At 48.5% G+C, this 24,285-nt stretch overlaps 1 protein-coding gene across 4 annotated transcripts in view; it reads right to left on the bottom strand.

Moving 5' to 3' along the window:
- The window catches only part of SLC35F4 (solute carrier family 35 member F4), a 304,748-nt gene that overhangs the window by 14,090 nt on the left and 266,373 nt on the right, over positions 1 to 24,285 (bottom strand). For all 4 annotated transcript variants that reach the window (XM_075330919.1, XM_075330921.1, XM_075330920.1 and 1 more), the window contains 2 exons: positions 17,082 to 17,207; positions 4,934 to 5,126 (listed from right to left, as the gene is read on the bottom strand). In XM_075330919.1, the coding sequence (XP_075187034.1) occupies positions 4,934 to 5,126; positions 17,082 to 17,207 (319 nt within the window). The remainder of the gene's footprint in view (positions 1 to 4,933; positions 5,127 to 17,081; positions 17,208 to 24,285) is intronic.

Genomic DNA, 24,285 nt, shown 5'->3' with positions numbered 1-24,285 from the left:
AGTCCCTATGGGGGTCACCCAGGGAAGTTGCTGAAGCCTCACTCCCCTTCGTTTGCCGTGTGCTTGTTGCCTGGGCCAGATCACTCCAGCTTCTTGCCTCCTGTGAGCTATGGGCCCTAACTGTGGCTACGTGGCTGCGGCTTTTGTGGTGTTGTGGTGTGGGCTTTGAGGGCCCCACACCGGCAGGTTTAGCAGGGAAAGGTGGATCTATCCCCGCTCCGGGATCTGCCGCCCGTTTGGGCCTGGTTCTCCCTAGCAGTCTCCTTACTTCCCACTCTGTGCTCTCTCTCTAGCTGGAGATGGGTTTCGGGTAGCACTCCTAGGTGACCGTTCTCCCCCGTCGGTAGCCACTGCGCGGACGCTGTCAGACTGCAACAGCCCCAGGGGTAGGGGTCTGCTCTCCTCGGAGCTCCCTGGACTCTGCTCTGAACCGGCTCACATCTGGGACCTTCACTGCTGCTCCTGTCTGAGCTTCACTTTCCTGCTCCTCACTCCTCCACACTCTGCTGCAGACTGTTTACTCCTCCTTCTCTTTTCCCTTTTGTGCCTGCCTACGCCACCTAGCAACCAGACTCTCTTACCACACCCCTTGAGAGGAGATGGAGGCTTTTGGCCCCCTCCACTATTCCAGTGGAGGTGAAGGCTTTTCCCCCTCCTGGGATCCCCAGGGGTCCTCCCAAAGGTACATGTGTGAGACCTGATCACTATGCGCCTGTGTAGTCACACCTCGGTCAGCCTTCTGGATTACCTGTATTGTACTGTCCCCAGCATGGGTGCAGTACTCAGTGGTGCCTGACCAGGTCAGGGGCGCCACATTCCCCCTTAGTTATCACCAGCACGTCCTCGGGCTGCAAGACAACATTTTAAAATGCATAAAACATTAAAACATGTAAAACATTTTTTTAAAAGCACCAGGTACCATACATCACCACCCTCCACCCACAAGTCCGTTAACCCACCCAAAACCCTCTCACGTGGCCGCGCCTTCAGCCACTTCTGGCAGGATGTAGAGGCGGCTTTCATGGGCTGGTGGTTTCAGGGTATACCTGGCCTGGTGGATCCGCGCCTTCAGCCTCTTCTGGCAGGATGTAGAGGCGGCCTCCACAGTTGGTGCTGACCAGGTGCCCTCTTTGTGGTGGAGAGCCAGGCCCCATAAACAGGCATGCTCTCTGGTTGCAGGTAAGCCAAGGCCCCATAATGGACGTGCTCCCTGGTTGCAGACGAGCCAAGCCCCTAAACAGGCTGGCTCTGGTGGTGGTACCTCTGGGGTAACTATGTACACTGCGAGAGTTTGTGGCTATAGCCAGTTCATAGCCTTAAGGTTCATGGGTTTCTCACATTAGTTCATGTGGGCACATTTCTTAAACATTAACGTTGCAAACTGGTCAAAACTATAACTTGCTGTACTTCTTTCTTTACTTTACATAGATTCCTCCTTACCAGGGCTTGGGCCTGTAGGGCTGCGGCACCTGTTGTTTTCTTCATTTCTCTCATCATCGAAGGTAGTCTCATCAGTGGGTCCTTTATCTTTCCTTTCTTCTTCTGTATCTGTTTCTTTTTCTTGTGGTATGGAGACAACTGGGTTTCTATAGGAATCTCTGGTACATGGCGTAACGTCAAGTGCATGCCATCCTCGTTCTCCTTGGTGTATGGTGAATTCCACTGAATCTCCTGTCCGTAGATTCCTTCCTGGATGTCCTCTGGGCAAATGGGCTCTAACGTCTCTTCTATTAACAAAGATGCCTTCCTTCATACCAGGAGCTACTATGAAGCCATATCCTGATTTCAAGCTGAAGTCTTCTACTACTCCACGACAAAGTGGGCCTCTAACCTGGGATTTGGCCCTTCTCAGGAACCGTTTCTCTTCCAAGTCTCTGGCCATGACTTCGTCTTTCTGCTCTGGAGACTGCGGTGCAGGGGAAAGCTTGGTTCTGCTACGGCGCCGTGTCCTACGGGCTGGGTTTTGCTGGGTTGCGGCTTCACTGTTTGCAGGCTCCCAGGTGAGGTACCTGGACAGATCTTCTTCAGCAGAGGGTGTTAGGTCTTCCTCATCCCAGCGGGAATATGGCAACATCTCCGGCTCTGGGTATGGATCCAGTGCAGATGGCTCTGGAGTCAGCTTCTCAGCTTCCTGGCCTCCCCTCCCCCTTAGTTCTTCTGAGCACTCCTTTGGTGGCAGTGCTGGGGATGGACTTTCATCAGCAGGCCCAGGCGGGGGACTCTTTGGCGTGGTTGCTGCAGGAGTCGTCTTGGGGGTATGCGGAGGGAGTATGTACTGGTCCACCAACCATTGTGGAAACTTGGCCTCCATGTCAGCCTTCAGCTGCCAGTATGCGGGGTCCTCCCCCAGCGTGGGCTTTCCAGCAGGGACCTCTTTGGACTGGGGAGCGGTGTCTGCTCTGGCCTTGCAGGCCGGGGTAAATGGTGATGCAATCTTATCTTGGCGGGCCGCGCCTGGCATGGCGGCGGCCTGGTCTTGGCGGGCCGCGCCCTGCATGGCGGCGGCCTGGTCTTGGCGGGCCGCGCCTGGCATGGCGGCGGCCTGGATGGGCGTTTCTGGCGCAGCTTGGATCGGCGTCGCAGCTGCGATGGGGTCTTTGCAGGCTGGGCTGGGCGTCGCTGCCTCGATCGGAGCTTGGCGGGCCGCACCTGGCGTGGCTGCGGCCTGGTTCAGCACCTCACTTGCGGCGCGGACGAGCGTGGCTGCTGCGGTGGGGTCTCGGCGGGCCGGGCCTAGCATGGCGGCGGCCTGGGTTAGCATCACACCTGCGGCGTGGATGAGGGTCGCGGTGGCTGCCGGTTCTCTGCGGGCCGGACTGGGCGTTGCTGCAGGGACCGGGTCTTGGTGGGCCGAGCAGGGCATCGCTGCGGCGGCCGGGGCTTGGCGGGCCGCACCTGGCGTGGTTGCGGCCTGGCCCAGCGTCGCCGCGCCGGGCGCCTCTTCAGGGACTGCGGGCGTGGCAGCAGGGGTCGGGGCACTCGCGCTGGCAGGGGTATCACTGGACTCACCCATCGGTGGCAGCATCGGGGTCTGAGTCGTCACCCGCCCGGTCTGGCACTCGGCGCGCGGCTCTCCCCTCATAGGCCTGAACCGCGGCAGCCATCTCCAGAAGTTCCATGCGTTCTTCTCTGATCTGCTCCACGACCCGGGTCTCCAGTCGGTCGCAGAACTGGGCCAGCTCCCGATACCACCAGGCAGCGGAGCCCGGTTCTGGGTTTCTGCGGTCAGACGCCATTTCTTCTGCGCCCTCTTCTGTACGATTTCCCAGCAGTGGACTCGTCGTTGCCTCTAGTAGCAAGCTGTTCAGTTTCCGCTCTGCCTCTTTCAGCAGCTCCTCTCCCAGCAGCAGGCTTCTGGCTCCCTTTCTGTCCCGACGTCTCTGGACGCTTCCGCTCTCTTCACAAGCGAGGTCAGAACTCTGCAGGGGATCTCTGGGTAGCCACACCTCTTCGTGGGCGGTAACTTCTTCCAGCGCGGGCTGCTGTTGTTTTTCAGCGCGCTTTTCATGGTGGCAATATGGCGGCGCTTCCAATTTTTCAAGCGGACCGCCCAGGCACATGGTCACCTGTCTGAACAGGTCTAGTCCTTATCCTGTTCGTGACGCCAGATGTGAAGCCCCACAGGTGTTGTGTCCTTCAGGGACTCCACTCTGCTGGATCTTGTCACTGGTAGGAGATCTTCTATTTGTCGTGACGCCACTCTCAGTATTGCGGCCAGTGGGGACCGCCACTGCAGGTTGAGGGACGCCTGGGGCTGATGGTGAGTGCAGTTAGTTGGAATAGCCTCCTGAGAGTGAGGCAAGCCCCAGGGCCCTGTGTAGGTGCGTAGTACCACAAGGCGCAGAATAACTCCACACAGGCAGAATGTCTTTCAGGGTTTTTACTCACTTCAGGTGGCAGGGTGAGTAACCCGGGCGTAGCTGAGATGAACCAGGCGGGAACCAGGTATCCTTCAGGCTGACTTCTGATGGTGACTACCAACTCGCCTTCCTTAGCCCTTGGTGGTTTGGGGTGACCCCGACTTTTAGTCCCTATGGGGGTCACCCAGGGAAGTTGCTGAAGCCTCACTCCCCTTCGTTTGCCGTGTGCTTGTTGCCTGGGCCAGATCACTCCAGCTTCTTGCCTCCTGTGAGCTATGGGCCCTAACTGTGGCTACGTGGCTGCGGCTTTTGTGGTGTTGTGGTGTGGGCTTTGAGGGCCCCACACCGGCAGGTTTAGCAGGGAAAGGTGGATCTATCCCCGCTCCGGGATCTGCCGCCCGTTTGGGCCTGGTTCTCCCTAGCAGTCTCCTTACTTCCCACTCTGTGCTCTCTCTCTAGCTGGAGATGGGTTTCGGGTAGCACTCCTAGGTGACCGTTCTCCCCCGTCGGTAGCCACTGCGCGGACGCTGTCAGACTGCAACAGCCCCAGGGGTAGGGGTCTGCTCTCCTCGGAGCTCCCTGGACTCTGCTCTGAACCGGCTCACATCTGGGACCTTCACTGCTGCTCCTGTCTGAGCTTCACTTTCCTGCTCCTCACTCCTCCACACTCTGCTGCAGACTGTTTACTCCTCCTTCTCTTTTCCCTTTTGTGCCTGCCTACGCCACCTAGCAACCAGACTCTCTTACCACACCCCTTGAGAGGAGATGGAGGCTTTTGGCCCCCTCCACTATTCCAGTGGAGGTGAAGGCTTTTCCCCCTCCTGGGATCCCCAGGGGTCCTCCCAAAGGTACATGTGTGAGACCTGATCACTATGCGCCTGTGTAGTCACACCTCGGTCAGCCTTCTGGATTACCTGTATTGTACTGTCCCCAGCATGGGTGCAGTACTCAGTGGTGCCTGACCAGGTCAGGGGCGCCACAGGTGCACAAACTTTGCCATTTTGAGAAATAAAATAAAATCTATATAAAATAATGACTGGATTTTTAGGAAGACATGTCCTATTCCTACTCACCTAACCAGAGACCGGCAACTCCACACAGATATCCCCATGGTAAGGCGGAGAAGGATGACCAGTGCTCTACTTTGGTAAAATAAAGGATGATCGGTGTACAGGAGATGAAGATTAAATTGAAAAATCCTAAAGTAGAAAAAAAATGTGCTGCTTCACCAAAGTTAGCCGTCCCAAGAAACATCTTAAACAAAACCTGCAAGAATAAGAATATCGCTTATTATACAACCCAATTATTATGCCTCAGTATCTTTCACATGACAGTTTTTTATATGAAGATAGTGTAGCAAAGCCAGAGAAGGTGAGGGTTGAATACTAGCTCTGTAGGTATAATATTATAATATAATATATATTTATATAGCGCTGTTAATTACACAGCGCTTTACATACATTAGCAACACTGTCCCCATTGGGGCTCACAATCTAAATTCCCGATCTGTATGTCTTTGGAGTGTGGGAGGAAACCGGAGGAAACCCACGCAAACACGGGGAGAACATACAAACTCCTTGCAGATGTCATCCTTGGTGGGATTTGAACCCAGGACCCCAGCGCTGCAAGACTGCAGTGCTAACCACTGAGCCACCGTGGTATGTAGTTAGGATTTAATCCTTCTCACACTGCCCTAACTCTGCTGTTATGTAGCACAGCTGGGAAGGTGAGATTGAAATACTTGCTCTGCATGTATTGGTTTGAAATGCACCTGAAGTGTTTTGTAAAGAACCAGGCATGTGTTCACTTGAAGGGGACTGCTCAAAGTTTTCTCTCTGAGGGTATGTGTCTACGATCAGGGTTCTGTGCGCTGCGGTCTCCTGCTTGTGTTCTCCCTACGGAGGACGCAGGCAATTCCGCAGCAAACAACTGACATGCTGCGGTCTAGAAAGAAACACCGCAGGGCAGTGTTTGCTGCAGAAAAAAGAAATATAGTGGGCATGGGATTTCTAGAAAACCAGTGCACTATGCTTGTACTGTACACTGCAGCGGTTTGGACGCAGCTGAAGCATGCTGCATCCACACCGCTGCAAATACTGATCGTGGGCACACAGCCTTAGGGCTCCAACACACATCCGTTAAAACCACGCACGTGTGATACGGGCCGTTTTTCGGGTCCGTTTTCCGTTTTTTAGGTCCGTTTTTATGGTATGTGTGGCCAGCGTGTGTATCCCGTATGCTAACCGTATGTGCGTGTGGAATGTCCGTGTGTGCGTGAGTGAACTAACTGACATGTGTGTGTGTGTGTTGTCCGTGTAAAATGTTCCGTGTGTGTGTGTGATGCACAATGTCGTTGATACATGTCGGCAGACAGCAGACAGAGTTGCGCGATGAGAATGAACTTCACCCGACTTCATTGTCATGCTGCGGCTCTGTCTGTGTGCCGCGTACTGATTAGCGGTCACCCGTGAAGGACTCACCGGTGACTGCTAATCCCCTGACTGAATTGAGCAGCCCTCTCTCATACTTACCGTTCCCCGATCTCCGGCGCGGCGCTGCACGGCTGTTATAAAAACTTCGGCGGCTTTTACTATTTTGAAAAATCCGGCCGCCCATTAATCAATCTCGTATTCCCTGCTTTACCCGCCCACCGGTGCCTGTGATTGGTTGCAGTCACACACGCCCACCACGCTGAGTGACAGCTGTCTCAGTACACCCAATCACAGCAGCCGGTGGGCGTGTTTATACTGTGCAGTAAAATAAATAGGAGCGGTGGTGTATTCTGCAGCTCCTGTCACCTGCATGCAGCAGAGCTGGAAGCGACGCTGGAGGTCCGTGGATTACGCCGGACATGGAGGGCTTTGTCGGGGTTAATAAATTGGTGATGAGGGACTTTGTTAGTGTTTTTTATTTCTAATAAATTATTTTTTCGGGTGTGTGTGTTTTTTAAATGTCACTTACAGATTAATCATGGAAGGTATCTCGGGGAGACGCCTGACATGATTAATCTAGGATTTAGTGGCAGCTATGGGCTGCCAATAACTCCTTATTACCCCGATTTGCCAACGCACCAGGGCAAATCGGGAAGAGCCGGGTACAGTCCCAGAACTGTCGCATCTAATGTATGAGGCAATTCTGGGCGGCTGCTTACTGATATTGTTAGGCTGGGGGGCTCCCCATAACGTGGGGCTCCCCATCCTGAGAATACCAGCCTTCAGCCGTATGGCTTTATCTGGCTGGTATTAAAATGGGGGGGGACCGCACGCCGGTTTTTTAAATTATTTATTTATTTATTTTACTGCACAGTATAGACACGCCCACCGGCTGCTGTGATTGGGTGCAGTGACACAGCTGTCACTCAGCGTGGTGGGCGTGTGTGACTGCAACCAATCACAGGCGCCGGTGGGCGGGTAAAGCAGGGAATACGAGATTGATTAATGGGCGGCCGGCTTTTTCAAAATAGTAAAAGCCGCCGAAGTTTTTATAACAGCCGTGCAGCGCCGCGCCGGAGATCGGGGAACGGTAAGTATGAGAGAGGGGGGGAACTGACCGACAGACAGCGAGAGGGACAGATAAGACAGAGAGACCGACCGACAGACATAGAGACCGACAGACGGACTGAGGGAGAGAACAAAACAGAAAAAGAAAAAAGACCGACATCACATGAAAAAAGCACAAAACGTACAGGGAGCAAACAGAGATGCGTCCGTGTCACTCGGACGTGCGCACAGACCCATTGACTTTCATTGGGTCCGTGCTGCGTGTTGCGTGCAGAAAATGGACATGCTGCCACACAGGTACGGATCACGGACACGGACAAACGGACATGCATCAAAAATGCACGTGGAGCTTTTATCATACAATAACATTGGTGCACGTTTGGCCGTGTCTCCAGTATACACAGAAACGGACCAAACACGCACGTGTTTCACGGATGTGTGTTTCAGGCCTTAGGGGCACTTTGCACACTACGACATCGCAAGCCGATGCTTGCGATGCCGAGCGCGATAGTCCCCGCCCCCATCGCAGCTGCGATATCATGGTGATAGCTGGCGTAGCGAACATTATTGCTACGCCAGCTTCACATGCACTCACCTGCCTTGCGACGTCGCTCTGGCCGGTGACCCGCCTCCTTATTAAGGGGGCGGGTCGTGCGGCGTCATAGTGATGTCACACGGCAGGCGGCCAATAGAAGTGGAGGGGCGGAGATGAGCGGGACGTAAACATCCCGCCCACCTCCTTCCTTCAGCAGAGCTGGCGTGAGCCGCAGGATGCAGGTAGGAGATGTTCCTCGCTCCTGCAGCTTCACACACAGCGATGTGTGATGTCGCTGGAACGAGGAACAACATCATAACATCGGTCATTTCAAAATTATGGAAGTGACCGACGCTACACCGATGATACGATTACGACGATTTTGCACTTGTTAATCGTATCAAAAAGGCTTTACACACTACGATATCGACAGCGACGCCGGATGTGCGGCACTTTCAATTTGACTGCACCGACATCGCACCTGCGATGTCGTAGTGTGCAAAGTGCCCCTTAGAGGGAGCTGTATGTGACAGCTGGGAATGAGAGTTTGTCCAAATGAAGTCTCAGGGAGAGGGAGTCTCTGAGAGGGAGCTGCATGTGGCAGCTGGGACAGTCTGTCTAAGTGAAGTCTGGAAGTCAGTGTGGGAACTGAAGCAGTCTGTTGTTGACCAAATCTAAAGCCTGCTTTACACGAGTCAATCCATCGTGCGATTTATTTGGCAAAGTCTTTTTTTTTGTATCGCTGATAGGTATTTGTCCATGTGTCACACGTTGAGTGTTGTCAAACGACCACAAAGCGCTCATCGATATATTGATTGGCCATGGCGGACGTCCAAAAGGCTTCACACATGTTTTCCTTTGGTCAATCTGTCTTTTGCATGGGCGTAATTAGGCAAACTATACAGCCCTCCGTGACGTTGTCTGGATTGTTGCACGCCCTGAATTCTTCTGACCTGCTCAATCCAGTTCTGCTAATGTGGTTGATTGGTTACATACCATATATATAGTTTCGCTTCTGCGCCTGTCTTTGTTAACAGTAATAACCTATCACAACGCATCTGCTACAACCAATCCGATTAGATTAGGCGTGATTATTTAAAACCACAAATACGCCCTGAACGTTTACTGACGTCACAAACAACTACGAGGATGGCCGATTACACGGTGTCACACTTTGCAATGTGTCGTTCATTTAGACTAAACTGACCGATTTTATGGAATTAAACGATGTGTACACGATGGCCGAATTTCAAACGATTAGGCATCGGTTGGACTCGCAAGGAGCTGTCACATGAGGAGATGTCGTTACGAATGACGGAAGTGCGTCACAAAATCCGTGACCCCAACGATGCATCGCACAATAGATCGACTTGTGTAAAGCAGCCTTAAAAGTCAGTTTAAAGTTCAACAGCTGGTTTAGAGTTTGAGCGATCTTGGAGCTGGGGAAGAAGCCAGCAAATGTGAAGCTTATTGAGTCTGAGAGTGCGTGCCCACGATCAGTGTTTGCTGTGTTCTGGATGCAGCAAGATTCAGCTGCGTTCAAAACACTGCAGTGTACAGTACAAGCACAGTAGATGGGATTTCTAGAAATTCCGTGCCCACTGTGCTTGTTTTTTCCGCAGCAAACACTGACCTGCAGTGCGTCTTTCTAGACCGCAGCATGTCAATTGTTTGCCGCGGATTCGCATGTGTGATGCCCCTGCGGTAACAAAAACAAGGTAACAGCTCGGGTCCTGCATGCCTGTGCCAGTCAGCACACACGCACTAGCACACCAGGACACTTCCACTCACAACCAGGGCGGGAGACCCCCTTAGAACCAGATGACAGGGCTGGGCACTTTGAGCTAACAGGCAGCCAACTGGGAAGGGAGGGACCTGAGAAGTGTGGTGTGACGGTGGGAAGTCAAGGCAGTTCCTTGTTGGAGTTGAGGAGTGAGGAAGTTAAAGCAGGAGGGTGGAAGTGAAGAGCTGACAGGAAAGGTGTCAAGCCAGACCAAAGACTCTTGAGACACAGTGACAGCAGAAAGGAACCACCAAGACCTGAGTAGAAACAACAGCCACTCAGAGGAGAAAGTAGCTGGGGAGCGAGAGAGCAAGCTCCAAGGACAAAGGGATCCAGTGGGGTGGACATCCAGGGCTGCCAGTATTTTGCACGCACGGGGTGCTGATCCCAGAACAGACCAGGACTTCAAGACCTCTGTTAACTCTGCCAGGCGGGTGGGTTTCCAGTACTCATCTGCCACCACTAACGACCAAGGCATCAGCAGCGAAGAGGGGACCGGGACATATTCCCTTAATGAGTCCAAGCTGCCTGCGGCAGAACCCAGACACCAGACGGACCTCCTGGAGCTCCACGCCAGGGAGGACTGACAAACACAATAGAGTTCCAAGGAGGGAGAGTGGCACCAGGTTGGCTGGCACAGCTATCAGGGACACAGGCGCACCTTGGATCCAGTACGTCCCCAGGTCGCTACACCAGCTGTAAGTAAAGACAATCAAACAGCACTCTCTGTCTGGACTACTTCATTGCACTGCACCTCAATGTTAACCCTTCACCAACCCCTGGGGAAACGCCCTGCTCGCGGAGGGCTCCACCATCCACACTGCCCGCCCCCATCCATCATCCCCATTGGGAACCCGCAGCGGTGGCCCTATCATCCCTGGCCGCAAACCGCAAGTGATGTAGTCGGACTATTTTTATTATTTTCCTTTTTATTTTAAACTGCCTCCGGTGCCCACATTTCCGGGACCCCTCGAGCCATGGACCGCCCAGGTCCGAGCAGCTCGGCTGCCCCGGGGCGTGACACATGCGTTGAGAACACAGTGAGTCCTGATCGTGGGCACATGCCCTTAGTGTGGCAACCTTATCTACAGCTGAGACAAGCCCTGACACTATTTATACTGGAGTAAGGCTGGACATTTATCTGTATGGGTGAGACATATGCTTGTATGTGGACTGTTTAATTTTGTTCCTTGATAGAAAGATCACAGAACCAATACAATGAATGTGCCTTTTCACAATTATCCACAAAACACAGTACATTTCCTATTTTGATAGTTGGGAATCAAAAGCCCGCTTTACACGCTGCAATGTATCTTACAATGTGTCGGCGGGGTCACGTCGTAAGTGACGCACATCCGGCATCGTAAGGTACATTGCAGTGTGTGACAGGTCGTACGTGAGATTGCGATTGAACGGGAAAACGTTCATCGCACGCACATCGTTCATTTCTCTAGAATTGAACGTCAGATTGTTCCAGTGTGTGACACCCCGGGAACCATAAAAAGATCTTACCTGCGTCCTGCGGCTCCTGGCCAGCAATGTGGAAGGAAGGAGGTGGGCGGGATGTTTACGTCCCGCTCAGCTCCGCCCCTCCGCTTCTATTGGCCAGCTGTCGCTGTGACGCCGAACGTCCCTCCCACTCCAGGAAGTGGACGTTCGCCGCCCACATCGAGGTCGTATGGACCGGTAAGTACGTGTGACGGGGGTTAATCGTTTGTGCGGCACATTCAACAAATTGAACGTGCCGCACATATGATGGGGGCGGTTACGATCGCATACGATATCGCATGCTGGATCGTAAGGTGTAAAACAGGCTTTACTCAACAATTCAATGAACAAAACAAAATAGCTAGCACATGGATGTCATCCGTGCACTGTTGGTCTTTAACTGTTTAGTGGGTAGGGGAAGCGATTTTTTTTTCTACATATATATCAAGGATTGTAAAAACTGACGAATGGACAAAAAAGGGGTTCGGTACCCTAGAAAAAAAACACTGTTTGTTTTTCAAGCGTGAGAAAAAAAAACCCAGATGCGTGAAGCTAGCCTTGAAGGGTTTTTCTGGAATTTGAAAAATAATAATCTCCGGATACAGTGTCACTGCTCCGCATGTGTTGAGACTAGTCCTAAGTACAGCTCAGACACATTTACTCGATGAGACAATACCAAACCCAACCCATAGACTAACTGGTGATGTTTCTGTGAATAAAAGCAGACCTAGGAGCAGCTGACTCCGGCAAGCCTCCTCATCAAGACCGCTGTAGAAAACGCTAGTCTTGATGAATTGGGGACTTATTTTCTATGTCCAAACAAGTCAATGAAACAACTCATATCTGATATCTAGGACTTAACAGTCCTGGGCGAAAATGTAGGCACCCTTGACATTGTTCAAGAAAAAGAAGTATTTTACCCTGAAAACTATTGCCATTTTACATTTTTGTTATACACATTTATTTCTTTTATGTGTATTGTAATAACACAAAAAAAACTGAAAAAAAAAAAGCAAATTGGACATAATTTTACACAAAATTCCAAAAATGGTCTTTCAGACACTGGGAACTAAATTGCAACCCAAAATCCTTTGGATATCTTCAGACTCATTACGCTGAGGAACCGTCCCTCCTCAAACCGATACCGAGGCATTTTCATGCTCATCACAATTGTGACACCGCTGGATTCAGGGTTCACGGCATTGAGCAGGTCAGCATGGGTGCTAGAGGTGGCGACATGAAGCGCCTTCTGGCACAACGTGAGTGCCGTTGGATTCATATTTTGGGTACACTCAGGCCTGGTGGGCTAAATGAGCAGCAGAGCTTTGCTCCATTCTTGTAATTTATGCTGAGCATTTTTGGGTCCTTTGTTTTTAATAATGTGTGTCTTTTAATATTCTTATTCTTGTCTATTCTTTTTCTTACTCTTTGTATAGGCTTAAGGGATCCATATCTTTTTCAACCGTTGACATCATCCTTCTGAGCAAAAACAAATTATCTATGATGCACATTGCTGTAAACAATCCTTGTTTTTTCGCTCTCACTGTATTGTAAGAATACAATTCTGTCATATGCTTGTTAACTTTATGTATGATCTCTATCTCTATACTTACTGGTTTTATGACTTCCCGAGCACTGTTTGTCTGTGTGATGGCTGTTGCGCATGCGCGCCGCGGGCTGACAGCTTGGACACATCCTGGAAGGTCTCTACGAGTGATGTGGGCGGGACTTTGTGACGTCACCAGTGATTTCCCTGACCCGCGACGTCACTCTGAGGCCGGAAGTGATGTGCCCGTGGCGTCCGCTCGCGCTGCGCATGCGCTACAGGTGTCGGTCAGCTCACGTTCACTCGGGGCTTTAAGTAGCCCGGCACACACAATCAAGGCATGGCCCCCCGATGAAGCCCTACGAGAAACGCAGCGTCGGGGCCCCCTGGACAGCATCTACCACAACCTTTACATTATGGGTGAGCACTTGTGACTGCATGTAACTTAGTGATCTGGTGGCTGCAGCGCAGCTCTAATGTGCAGCTGACTTAACTAATCTCACATATGTGTGCTGGGTTTTGGAAGCCTGCGCTTCCCTATACACTGGGAATACTTTTCCACTTAGTAATTGGGACTCTTCTTCCTGCCACCGTACTATAGACATATGACTTTAATGCCACATGTGTTGTCTTGTTATTGACTCTAGTATATGCTATATTTACTACCTTTCTGATGGTGGTATCGTGATTTCCATACTGACTGGTGATATTACATCGTGCTTAATAGACTTGGCTGACCCAGACATCAGTACTACCTCGCAAATACCATCCCTATCATAAGTATCAATAAAAGTGAATCATGGTCTAAAGGAGCGCTATGGAGTAATCACCTGACGAAGATATTGTGTATATCGAAACGCGTTGTGGCTTTGCTAAAACAAATAAAACTTACTAAACGATTTGTGACCTCCATAGCGCTCCTTTAGACCATGATTCACTTTTATTGATACCTATTTCCCCCTTCGGGGGTCCATGGCAAGAGCTGCTTAAACGGAGGCTTCATCAAAACCAAGACCTTTTGGACACCTATTCCCTCCACTAACCCGCGGCTGGATCAGGCTCACAGGAATCCGTCTCCCTGGAAGGATCTTACGGATAATCCTCCTGACAGCGGAACATTACACTCCCGTCTATTACCGTGGTTGTGCGAGGGCTGCACAACCACTCCAGGTGAGCAGTTTTAATTACCGGTCTCACCGTTACTCCTGCCCTGAGACTCTTCACATGCGCTCCCTGTTTTCACTTCTTTCATCCCTATCATAAGTGGAATATACTTTTCTGTTGGCTAACGGTGCAACTTACACATTCTGCACTGTATGTCACTTTGAATATTTGTGCTCACCAATTACTCTTACTGTGGTATTATTGCTGCTCCTTGCACCTCATCTCCCCTCTTACTGTGTGTCATTTTAATGAATTTTGTATTTAATAAAGTTATACCTTTTTAAACATAATTCTGGATCATGACTCTGCTTTTCCTGAGTTTTCATATCTAGGACTTAACAGTCCTGGGCGAAAATGTTGGCACCCTTGACATTGTTCAATAAAAAGAAGTATTTTACCCTGAAAATTATTGCCATTTTACATTTTTGTTATACACATTTATTTCTTTTGTCTGTATTGTAAAAACACAAAAAAAAACTGGAAAAAAAAGCAAATTGGACATAATTTTACACAAAACTCCAAAAATGGTCTTTCAGACACTGGGCACTACATTGCAACCCAAAATCCTTTGGAAATCTTCAAGATTTCATTATGCCTTCCACACAGTCAAGGCACCCAGTAGAAGAGGCAGCAAAACAACAAGTATTTCATTCCACATGTGTTAATTTATAGTTTTGATGCCTTCAATGTGAATCTACAACTTTCAGAGTCCTGAAAATAAAGAAAACTCTTCGAATAAGAAGGTGTGGCTAAACTTTTCATCTGCACTGTGTGTGTATATATATACCGTATTTTTCGCTTTATAAGACGCACTTTTCCTCCCCAAATTTTGGGAGGAAAATGGGGGGTGCGTCTTATAAAGCGGTAGCAGGGGGGGGTGTCCTGTCTGAGGCGATCGGGCGGCCGGGTGCCTGTGGCTGCATGCAAGCGGCCGGGTACCTGTACTTGCGTGCAGCGGCAGCCGGGTACCCGTGGCTGTGTGCGGGCGGCAGCGGGTGCTGTGTGGGGTCGGCAGCCGGGTACATGTGCTTGCGTGCGGTGGCAGACGGGTACCCATGGCTGTGTGCGGGCGGCAGCCGGGTGCTGTGTGCGAGCGGCAGTCGGGTGCCCGTGCGGGCGGCAGCCGGCTGCCGCCCTCACACAGGTACCCGGCTGCCGCCCTCACACAGTTACCCCGCTGCCGCTCGCACACAGCCATGGGTACCCGGCTGCCACCGCACGCAAGCACAGGTACCCGGCGGCTTGTACGCAGGGTGGGCGGGCAGCCTGCTGGCATGGGGGCGGGCGGCTGTGCAGCTTACCAGTTGTCCGCGGTCCCACTTTCAAATGATGGCGCCGGTGGAGCTCTTGGATGAGAGCTCCATCTGCGCACGCGCTGCTCCGGGAGTCAGCGCGTGCGCAGATGGAGCCCTTGGATGAGAGCTCCATCTGCGCATGCGTCGCTCCGGGCGCCATTACTTGAATCGGGACCGCGGACACACTCCACCACTGAGCCGTCGCCGCCGCTCCCACCACTGAGCCATCGCCGCCGCTCCCACCACTGAGCCGTCGCCGCCGCTGCCACCACTGAACCGGGACCGCGGACACACTCCACCACTGAGCAGTCCCTGCCGCTGCCACCACTGAGCAGTTGCCGCCGCTCCCACCACTGAGCCGTCGCCGCCACTCCCACCACTGAGCCGTCGCCGCCGCTGCCACCACTGAACCGGGACCGCAGACACACTCCACCACTGAGCAGTCCCTGCCACCACTGAGCAGTCGCCACCGCCGCTGCCACCACTGAACCGGGACCGCGGACACACTCCACCACTGAGCAGTCCCTGCCACCACTGAGCAGTCGCCGCCGCCACTGCCACCACTGAACCGGGACCGCGGACACTCACTGCACCGGCCTGCTGCACGGCTCACCCGCCACAGCTGCTGCCGCCACCACGGACCCCACGGATCCTGCCACCGCGGACGCCACCGCGCCTGCAACCACGGACGCCACGGCACCTGCAACCAAGGACCCCGCTGCCACTGACCTGCCGCGCCTGCCAGCACAACCTGTGCCTCCTGTGACCCCGCTTCACCACCACTGCTGCCCCCCTCCGGTAAGAGAACACCGGAGTATAAGACAGACCCCATTTTTCTTTTTTTTACCTTTTTCTATGTCTAAGTTTGGGGTGCGTCTTATATTCCGGTGCGTCTTATAAAGCGAAAAATACGGTATATATATATATATATATATATATATATATATATACATATACATATACATAGAGAGAGAGAGAGCGCGATATTGAGATTGGGACAAAGAAACAAAATATTTGAATAACTAAATGAGAAAAAAAAACAACTTTATAACTCATAAAATTGTTTCCCAAAAGCAAAAAAATGTCTGGTCATGAACAGGATAAAATGGTTCGTTCTTGAAAAACTGTTTTTTGCTAATTGAAGAGAATTAAAAGAAGTTGGCCTGCAGTTTTTTATTGATGGCCTATCCTTAGGCTATGTGCCCACGCTGCGGAAAATGCGCAGATTTTGCCGCGGATTTCCCGAAAATCTGCAGCTCAGGCACTTCCCAGCCATTTCTATGGCATTTTGGAAATGCTGTGCCCCTGCTGCGGATTTTTCCGCAGCGGATTTTGTGCGGATTTTGATCCGGAAAAATCTGCAACATGTCAATTATTGTGGCGGATTTTCATCCGGATTTTGGCTTTAAAATTGGGGGAAAAAAAAATCCGCACCAAAATCCGCATCAAATCCGCGGTAAATCCGCGGCAAATCCGCACCTTTGAAAAGGTGCGGATTTTGCGGGAAAGCTGCGGATTTTGATGCAGAAAAATCCGCAGCTACATTCTCCCGTGGACACATAGCCTTGAGATAGGTCTGGAGGGAATGCAACACCGGTACACCTGCCAGTGTGCTGTTACATTAATGGGGGATGGATCTAAAGTACTCGGCCGCTGCCACTAAAGAAATAACAGACCTACTGTGTTTTAGCAGCATGCAAGAATTTCTTGCCGGCACCACCAACAGCTGACCGGCGAGGGTCAAATAAAGTTGTGGCTAACCCCTTTAAATGGTTTAAAGGGCAGAACTGTAGAAATTGCAGCTAATGCAGTCAGATTTCCTTTTCACACCATCTTTTGCACTTAGTATACACATACACATTAACCACTTGTAAGAAAATTGTCCTTTAGATGATGCAATACTTTCTTACCTTATAAAGTGCGGATGCCGAGGCTGATCCAACTGCCAGAGCTACTCCAATAATTGAGTCGCCATGGAAACCATCTGCATACGCCATCATTACGATCCCTGTTATTGCCATTATTGTAGCAACTATCTGTGCCAAAAAAGGGGTAAACACATTTTATTTACTCCCTATCGTAAGAAGAATTTTCACATTGGTGAGCAAATTAGAGTGCGGAAAGTATTACAAACATATTTGCTAATTTATCAGTGTTGTAAATATCACTGAACCATCTGTGATAATATATAAAAATATAAAAAAGGGAAGGGCAACATTAAATAACAACGTCTACCTATTCCTCCATTTTTTTTATGTCGCAATACCTCTAAAAAGAAGAAGAATTAAACAACTTGACAAATAGTTTTATTAAAAAAAATTCTTACTGTTTCTGTTTGGATTCAGCAGACCCTATTAAAACAAATGTGTCTCTGTTGTCCCACAGAATAAATGTGTAGCTTAATGTTGTTACCATGCCATACTTACCAAAATTTAAAGGGAACCTGTCAGCAGGATTTCATACCCCAAACTATTTACAGTATATGCACGCATGTAGCCATTTCTATTATATATTAAGTTAATATTGCTATCATGCCATACTTGCTAAAATTTAAAGGGAACCTGTCACCAGGATTTCATACTCCAAACTATTTATATGTGCATGTAGCTCTTTCAAGACAAGCCCAGCAATATCTTTACATGGCCAGTCCCTTCCTCCGTTACTGAGAAATCAGTGTTGTAATGGATACGCAAATAAGGCTGAAGAGCTATGGTAGGTCTGAAGCCTCCGTCACTCCAGCTCTATTCTCCAGCCAGTGCCACCTCCTCCTGATTGACTGAGGGCTCCCTTGCCTGATTCACAGAGCAGAGAGGCTGTCAGTGAAGCATAAGAGGGTGGTGCTGGACGGGGAATAGAGCTGGAGTGATGGAGGTTTCTAGTGCATTTCTTTCTGATTGAGAACTTCACCCTATAACCAGGCTGTGTTCATTCCCATTCATAGTTGGATTCTTTCTGCCCAGACATGTAGGTTTTTAACCCACATAGAAGCATTTGAGTTAGGGTCCCGGTATATTGACATGTACCTTGTCGCTGGTTACCGGGCTCACATGCATTAGCCAATACATAAGTTAAATATCTCTTTTTTTTACATATTCCTATAGCAGTAATGCAATACCAGAGTTCCCTTATTCACTGTTAGCATTTTAGAGTGCAGCTGTATGTATTTTGTGGCTTCAAATCCACCATAGCGCTTCAGCCTCATTTGTATATCAATTAGAACACTGATATCTCAGTAACAGTGGAACTGACCGGACATGTAAAGGTATTGCTGGACTTGTCTTTGCGCATATAAATAGTTTGAGCTATGAAATCCTGCTGCTTGTATATAATATAAGGCTCGTATATAATAGAAATGGCTACATGTGCATATAGTTTGGAGCGTGAAATCTTGCTGATCCATTTTCCTTTAAATGCAAAATTTGGGACATTTAAAACCCCACCCCAGCTACACCTTCAAAATGGCTGCTTAGGATATGATTTTGTTAAACTCATCCCCTTCTGCCGTCTAGTTCACCATACTGATTAGTTTTGTTGGCAAGTATATCATACTTCCATTTCATTTGTCATGCCTTGCTTTTCAACTGAAAATGGAAGCTGTAGTTTGACAACAGCAGAAACATTTACCAGTCTAAAGCGATAACCAAAGGGATAGTGATGATACTCCACTGTTCCTTGCAATAGCTAGCGATGTTATGCGCGATAGCATCCGCCCACGTCGCTGTTTCGTCATGGGGGTGATCACTGCCGTAGTAAACAATATCGCTACGGCAGTGTCACATGCACATACCTGCTTAGCGACGTCACTGGAGACACCGAACAATCTCTCCTTTAAGGGGGCGGTTCGTTCGGGGTCACAGCGATATCACTAAGCAGCCGCCCAATAGCAGAGGAGGGGCGGAGATGAGCGGCCGGAACATGCCACCCACCTTCTTCCTTCCGCATTGCCGGTGGACACAGGTAAGGAGATGTTCGTCGTTCCTGCAGTGTCACACATAGCGATGTGTGGTGCCGCACCACCAACGATATTATGAAAAGGAGCGACATGTCAATGATCAACGATTTTTGACACTAACGACACCGCATGTGCGTCACTAACGCCATGACCCTGACGATATATCGTTAGCGATGTCGCAGCGTGTAAAGCACCCTTTAGTTCAACTTTGTTAGTGGGAAGACCAAGAAAAACACACATTTCGACATTTTACGACATCTGATAAAGTAAAATATAGGCAGATCGCACAGGTCAAAAATTTAGACTATAGTTAGAAATCCTTCCATGTTACTGCCCTAGTTGAGTTGAGCAAAAATATTTCCAGGACCCCAGTCCAGCAGTCACATCGATAGTCTGTGTCGGACAGATTGGAGCTCTGCGAACCCTCTCTTGCCTGAATCCATGATACTTCTGATTAGTAGGTCCGAAGAGACGTCATCCTCGAAGTGTCATACACACATGACGACGTCACATGTGGCCAGCTAATCAGAAGGCGCCAAGGATGCCGATAAGAGGGGTTCGCAGCACCCCAATCTAGCTGCTAAAAACTATAGATCTGACGGCTGGACTATGGTCCTGTAAATCTTTTTGCTCAACTCTATTTAAGAGGCAAAAAATACAATGGAGCAATGGTCCTGAACCAGTTAATAAAACTCATATGTTATAGATGGAATTTTAGGCATCGAATATAATATTAATAATTCAGCATAACAGTAATGAACAAAGAGCTGCATAAGTTCACACCCCCCTACTTTATACTATTAATAGCTGCACTGGAGGGTTTTAATGAAAAGTTGTTCATAATTTATTCAATATTTAAAACATTGGTTGTGCGGTTGTGTAATAGTATTGTAATAAAATATTAATCAGAGCTGTGTAGCATTGCACAGAGACAAAAAATCCAACACCCTTAAAAGAGTTGTACAGGGTAAAGTAGAAATGGATTGTTTGCCTTCTTACAAAAAGAGCACCCCATCAGTCCTCAGGTAGTGTATTGTATGGCACCTCAGGCCTACTCACCTAAAGGATATGAACAACTATAAGATTTATTTTTTTTTTACTTTACTTTTATTAACATTTTTAATTTTAAAATTTTAATTTTATTAAAATTCATTTTAAAATTAAAAAAATAAATAATTATTTTTTTTAATTAATGTTTGCAATTGGACTTCTTTCAAAATATTGCTCAGTTTACTTTCTGTAGACTCTGTGTTTCACAGCCTATTGCTGGCTGTCATGAGTCACGGCTGTCCGTGTTCCCTGGAGCATGGGCTGTGTGAGGGGCCCCCCTCTGTGACTTGTTCCCAGGATCATGGCGCCTTATCTATGGGGCATTTTCGTTCATGCGGCGCCAGTTATAATTCTGCTCTGCAGTGTGTCACTGGTCCCTGCAAGTTGTTTGATCCTGCCTCCCGTCCTGACTACGTCCATCCTCCCTGCCTCCTGTCCTGACTGTGTCTGTTCCTCCTGCTTCCCGTCCTGACTGTGTACATCCTCCATGCCTCCCATCCTGACTGCCTCCGTTCCTCTCTGACACCTCCTCTGTTGTTCCATCCTCCTGTACTCCCTGCTATTACCTGCGCTCCCAACCTTGGCTTGTAATTAAAACTCTGGTTTCCCAGCTCCCCTGGTCTTTGACAGTCTCTCTTGGTTTTCTGACTTGGCTCTCCATTGACTCCGTCTCCATTTGATCCCTGGTACCTTGTCGACCTCTTGGCTCTGATTCCGGCCCGTACGACCATCCACTCCTTCCATTAGGAAGACTAGTGCCATCTAGTGTAGAGTTTCTGCCTAGCACTCTCCAGGTGCTCCAGCTCCCCCTGCTGGTTTGTTACAGTCTGATGCCATCTAGAGGAGAGTTCCTACCTAGCACTCTCCTGGTGTTCCAGCTCCCCCTACTGGTTCGTTACAGAACCAAGCTAAGATTCAGTCAGTGAGCTCGTTCTAATAGGAGAGTTTGTATTCGCCTTTCACTAAGCTACTATCAACTAAATTATGACCACATAGTAGTTGTGTTAAACTTTATTGTCAAATCAACTGAGCTCAGAAAAAGACAAAAACAAAAAATTTGTATATGTGCACTTGGAGTTTTTCTATGCCTTCAAAAACTATGCGTTTACTAGTGAAAACCTTTCAAGAACATTCTTTTTCGGGAGTTTTTGAATGAGGTTTTCATCTCTCTTTTGGAGTATTTTGCCTAGTTTAGCACAAATACCATTAAGAGCCGTTTCAAACAAGTGATAACTGATAAGCACTTTCTTTTTTTATGTCAGGTGTTTTTTAAAATCTAAAGTAGAAAAAATACCCAATAGGCTGAAAATATGATCAGCAAAGTGGTTTTACAATACAGAACAAAAGGAAGATTCTTTCAAGCATTTTTTAAGTGATTTTTCAGGGTTTTTTGTTTTTTCGGGGGGGGGGGGGAGTTTAAGCTAACCCCAACCAAAAAAATCCTCAAAAGGGAATCTGTCAGCAAGTTTTTGCTATGTATCCTGCAGCCATCATGCTACAAAGATGAACCCAAAAAGTTCAGGCATGCCTGTTTTGTCACAGTCCCATATTTTATTTCCTATGTTTGTTTAAGCAGGACCCGTATAATTACAGAACTAGAAACTCATGGGCAGGGCAGTCCAACACTAACCCTGCTGTGATTGACACCTCCCTGTCAATGTACAATATCTATAGAGAGCCTGGGGTGGGCGGGGGCAGCTCTCTCAGCTCTGCTACATGACTAAACATAAAAATGCAGATTGTGTCAGAACGGCTGCACCCAGTAATCTAAGTGATACATCACTGGATTCAGGATCTCTTTGCCTACATTATGCTGCTCTCAGATGAGGTAGCAAAAACCTACTGACAGATTCCCTTTAAAAACTCTGTGTACACATAGCCTTGCAGTCTTTCCTGTGGGAAGGAACTGACTGATTTTCAGTTGTCATTCAGCAGCCAAAAATATGGAGGGAAACAAAGAACCTGTAAAAGCTAAACAGTTAAAAAATGTTAATACAATCAAATTGCAAAAATGATTTTCAGCCCCAAATACATAGATTTGGAGTTGGAGTTTGGAGGCCTGTTTGGGAACACTACCCTAGTGGGTGGAAGGGATGCCAGAGTGTCAGTATTGGACTTCAGTATGGACACCTGATGGACTTGCTGTTGTTGCACTCCTCATTAGGCCTCGCTCACATGAGAGCAATGAGAAGAAATCTCGCATTGCACTCAGACCATCCTAGTGACGTCCGTTTTTTTTACAGATACATTACAATTACAATTCTGTAGAACAGAACACTGTAAATGGTCCTGTAAAAGACTATAAATGAATAATAGTTGCTGAGAAAAAAAACATTGCACACGGACAGCACACTGATGACAAGTGAGAAAAAAAATCGTTCTACTTTTCTGGATGAAAATGGGACCGATTTTTAATAAACTCATGTGACCCCATCCTAAATCTTATTCTTATTATCTGTTGCTGAAAGCTTGTGTTTTGGAACCTGCGGTACATGCAATGTCATCTGCTGTAACCATTTGCTGCCAATAAGTAAGGCCTTGTGTACACGGTGCAGTTTTTTATGCATTTTTTTGGTGTAGTTTGATGCAAGTCAATGAGAATATTGAAGTGCTGTGCGCAAGTTGCTTATTTTTTGTCCTTGCAATTTTGGGTGCACAAAAAAATCTGCACCATGTCAATTCTTGGTGCTTTTCTCCAGCGTTTTTTAGCCCTTCTAGCCATTGATTTCACAAAAAAGCACTAAAAACGCACCACAAACACACCAAAAAAGGCATCCGGTTTTTGATGCGTTTTTCTGTGCAGAAAACTTCTGCACCAAAATCTCAGCGTGGGCACATACCCTAAAAGTTTACACCTAATTTAACATCACGCCCTCCTGCTGACTCTCGTTTTCTAACACCATGGGGAATGGCGCTAATCACCTAGCCACAGAGAAAGAGTAACCCCCCTCCACATTCGCAGCCATGTGCCTTTCACCGATGTGCCAGGTGCCAGGAACGGCCACCACCGCCTATGACACTTCTAGAGGAATCGTCCCACGCCCGGCCTCCTGGGTCCACTGCACACCAGATGTCACACATCTAGCCCAGCACCATTTCTCTAGTCGGAGCTACCAGCAAAATATATCCTGCAAGATGACGATCCTAGTAGATTTGAGATTGGATATATCCTACACATTCAGCTGGTAGATGCAGAGACATATACGTGTGTTTATCGTGTTCATATTTAATTTCTGCTCTGTATGTCACAGCACCTGAAGAAATGCTGATTCAGCTCCAAAAATGCTGAGTATTCCATTAGGTGTCACATCTATTTCAGAATTCTGGACTCTTCATCTTCTGCTAAGACAGTAATTCAAGCCAGGAATTTATATTTTATCACATCTTTTAGAAATGTCAATGTTTTAAAAAAGCTTATTGCTGATTGTTACAATTATGAAACTATACTAAAAAGACAGTTAAGCTCCAGAAATTGCGCCACGCTGGTCCATCATTTGCATCGGCTGTTACAGTTCATTCTCTTTTACCTGTATGGGGCTAATATCTAAACCAGATACAGTCCATTTAAATATGTTGGACTGCTTTATGTAGGAATGGAGCTCAACTGATTCTACAGAACCAGTTGTTAGAACTGGTCAACAGGAACATGGCTCCATCATTTCCATCCATTCAATTGTATCTGTGTCCTTAGAATGGAGATAGATCATCATAAAATGCAAGTATACTCTTAATTAAGCCACATGCAGAGTGTTTCACCTCAGTATTGGTACCCGTGGATTTTCCGTATCGAATGGGAGTCTGGGAGTCAAACTCAGCGTCTCCACAAGAAAAATTGACATGCCGCGGATTGGAAGAACGCACCGCAGTTCCAGATCAGTTTACTTCGAGTAAAAAGAAGCACAGTGGGCAGGAGATTTCTATAGATCCCATCCATTTTGCTGGAACTGTAATGGTACATGCGCACGCAGCAGAAAACGTCTGCACCTAAAAACTGCAACTTGTGGCCGAAAAATGCATATTGTGGCAGAAAAGCGCAACAGCAGTGCATTGATTTTTTGGTGCACTTTCGGTGTGGTTTTGGTGTGTTTTTTGCCATGCATTTTTTTGTGAAA

Source organism: Anomaloglossus baeobatrachus, chromosome 12 (assembly GCF_048569485.1).
Source record: "Anomaloglossus baeobatrachus isolate aAnoBae1 chromosome 12, aAnoBae1.hap1, whole genome shotgun sequence".
Classification (NCBI taxonomy): domain Eukaryota; kingdom Metazoa; phylum Chordata; class Amphibia; order Anura; family Aromobatidae; genus Anomaloglossus; species Anomaloglossus baeobatrachus.
This window is presented reverse-complemented; position numbering and strand designations above follow the sequence as displayed.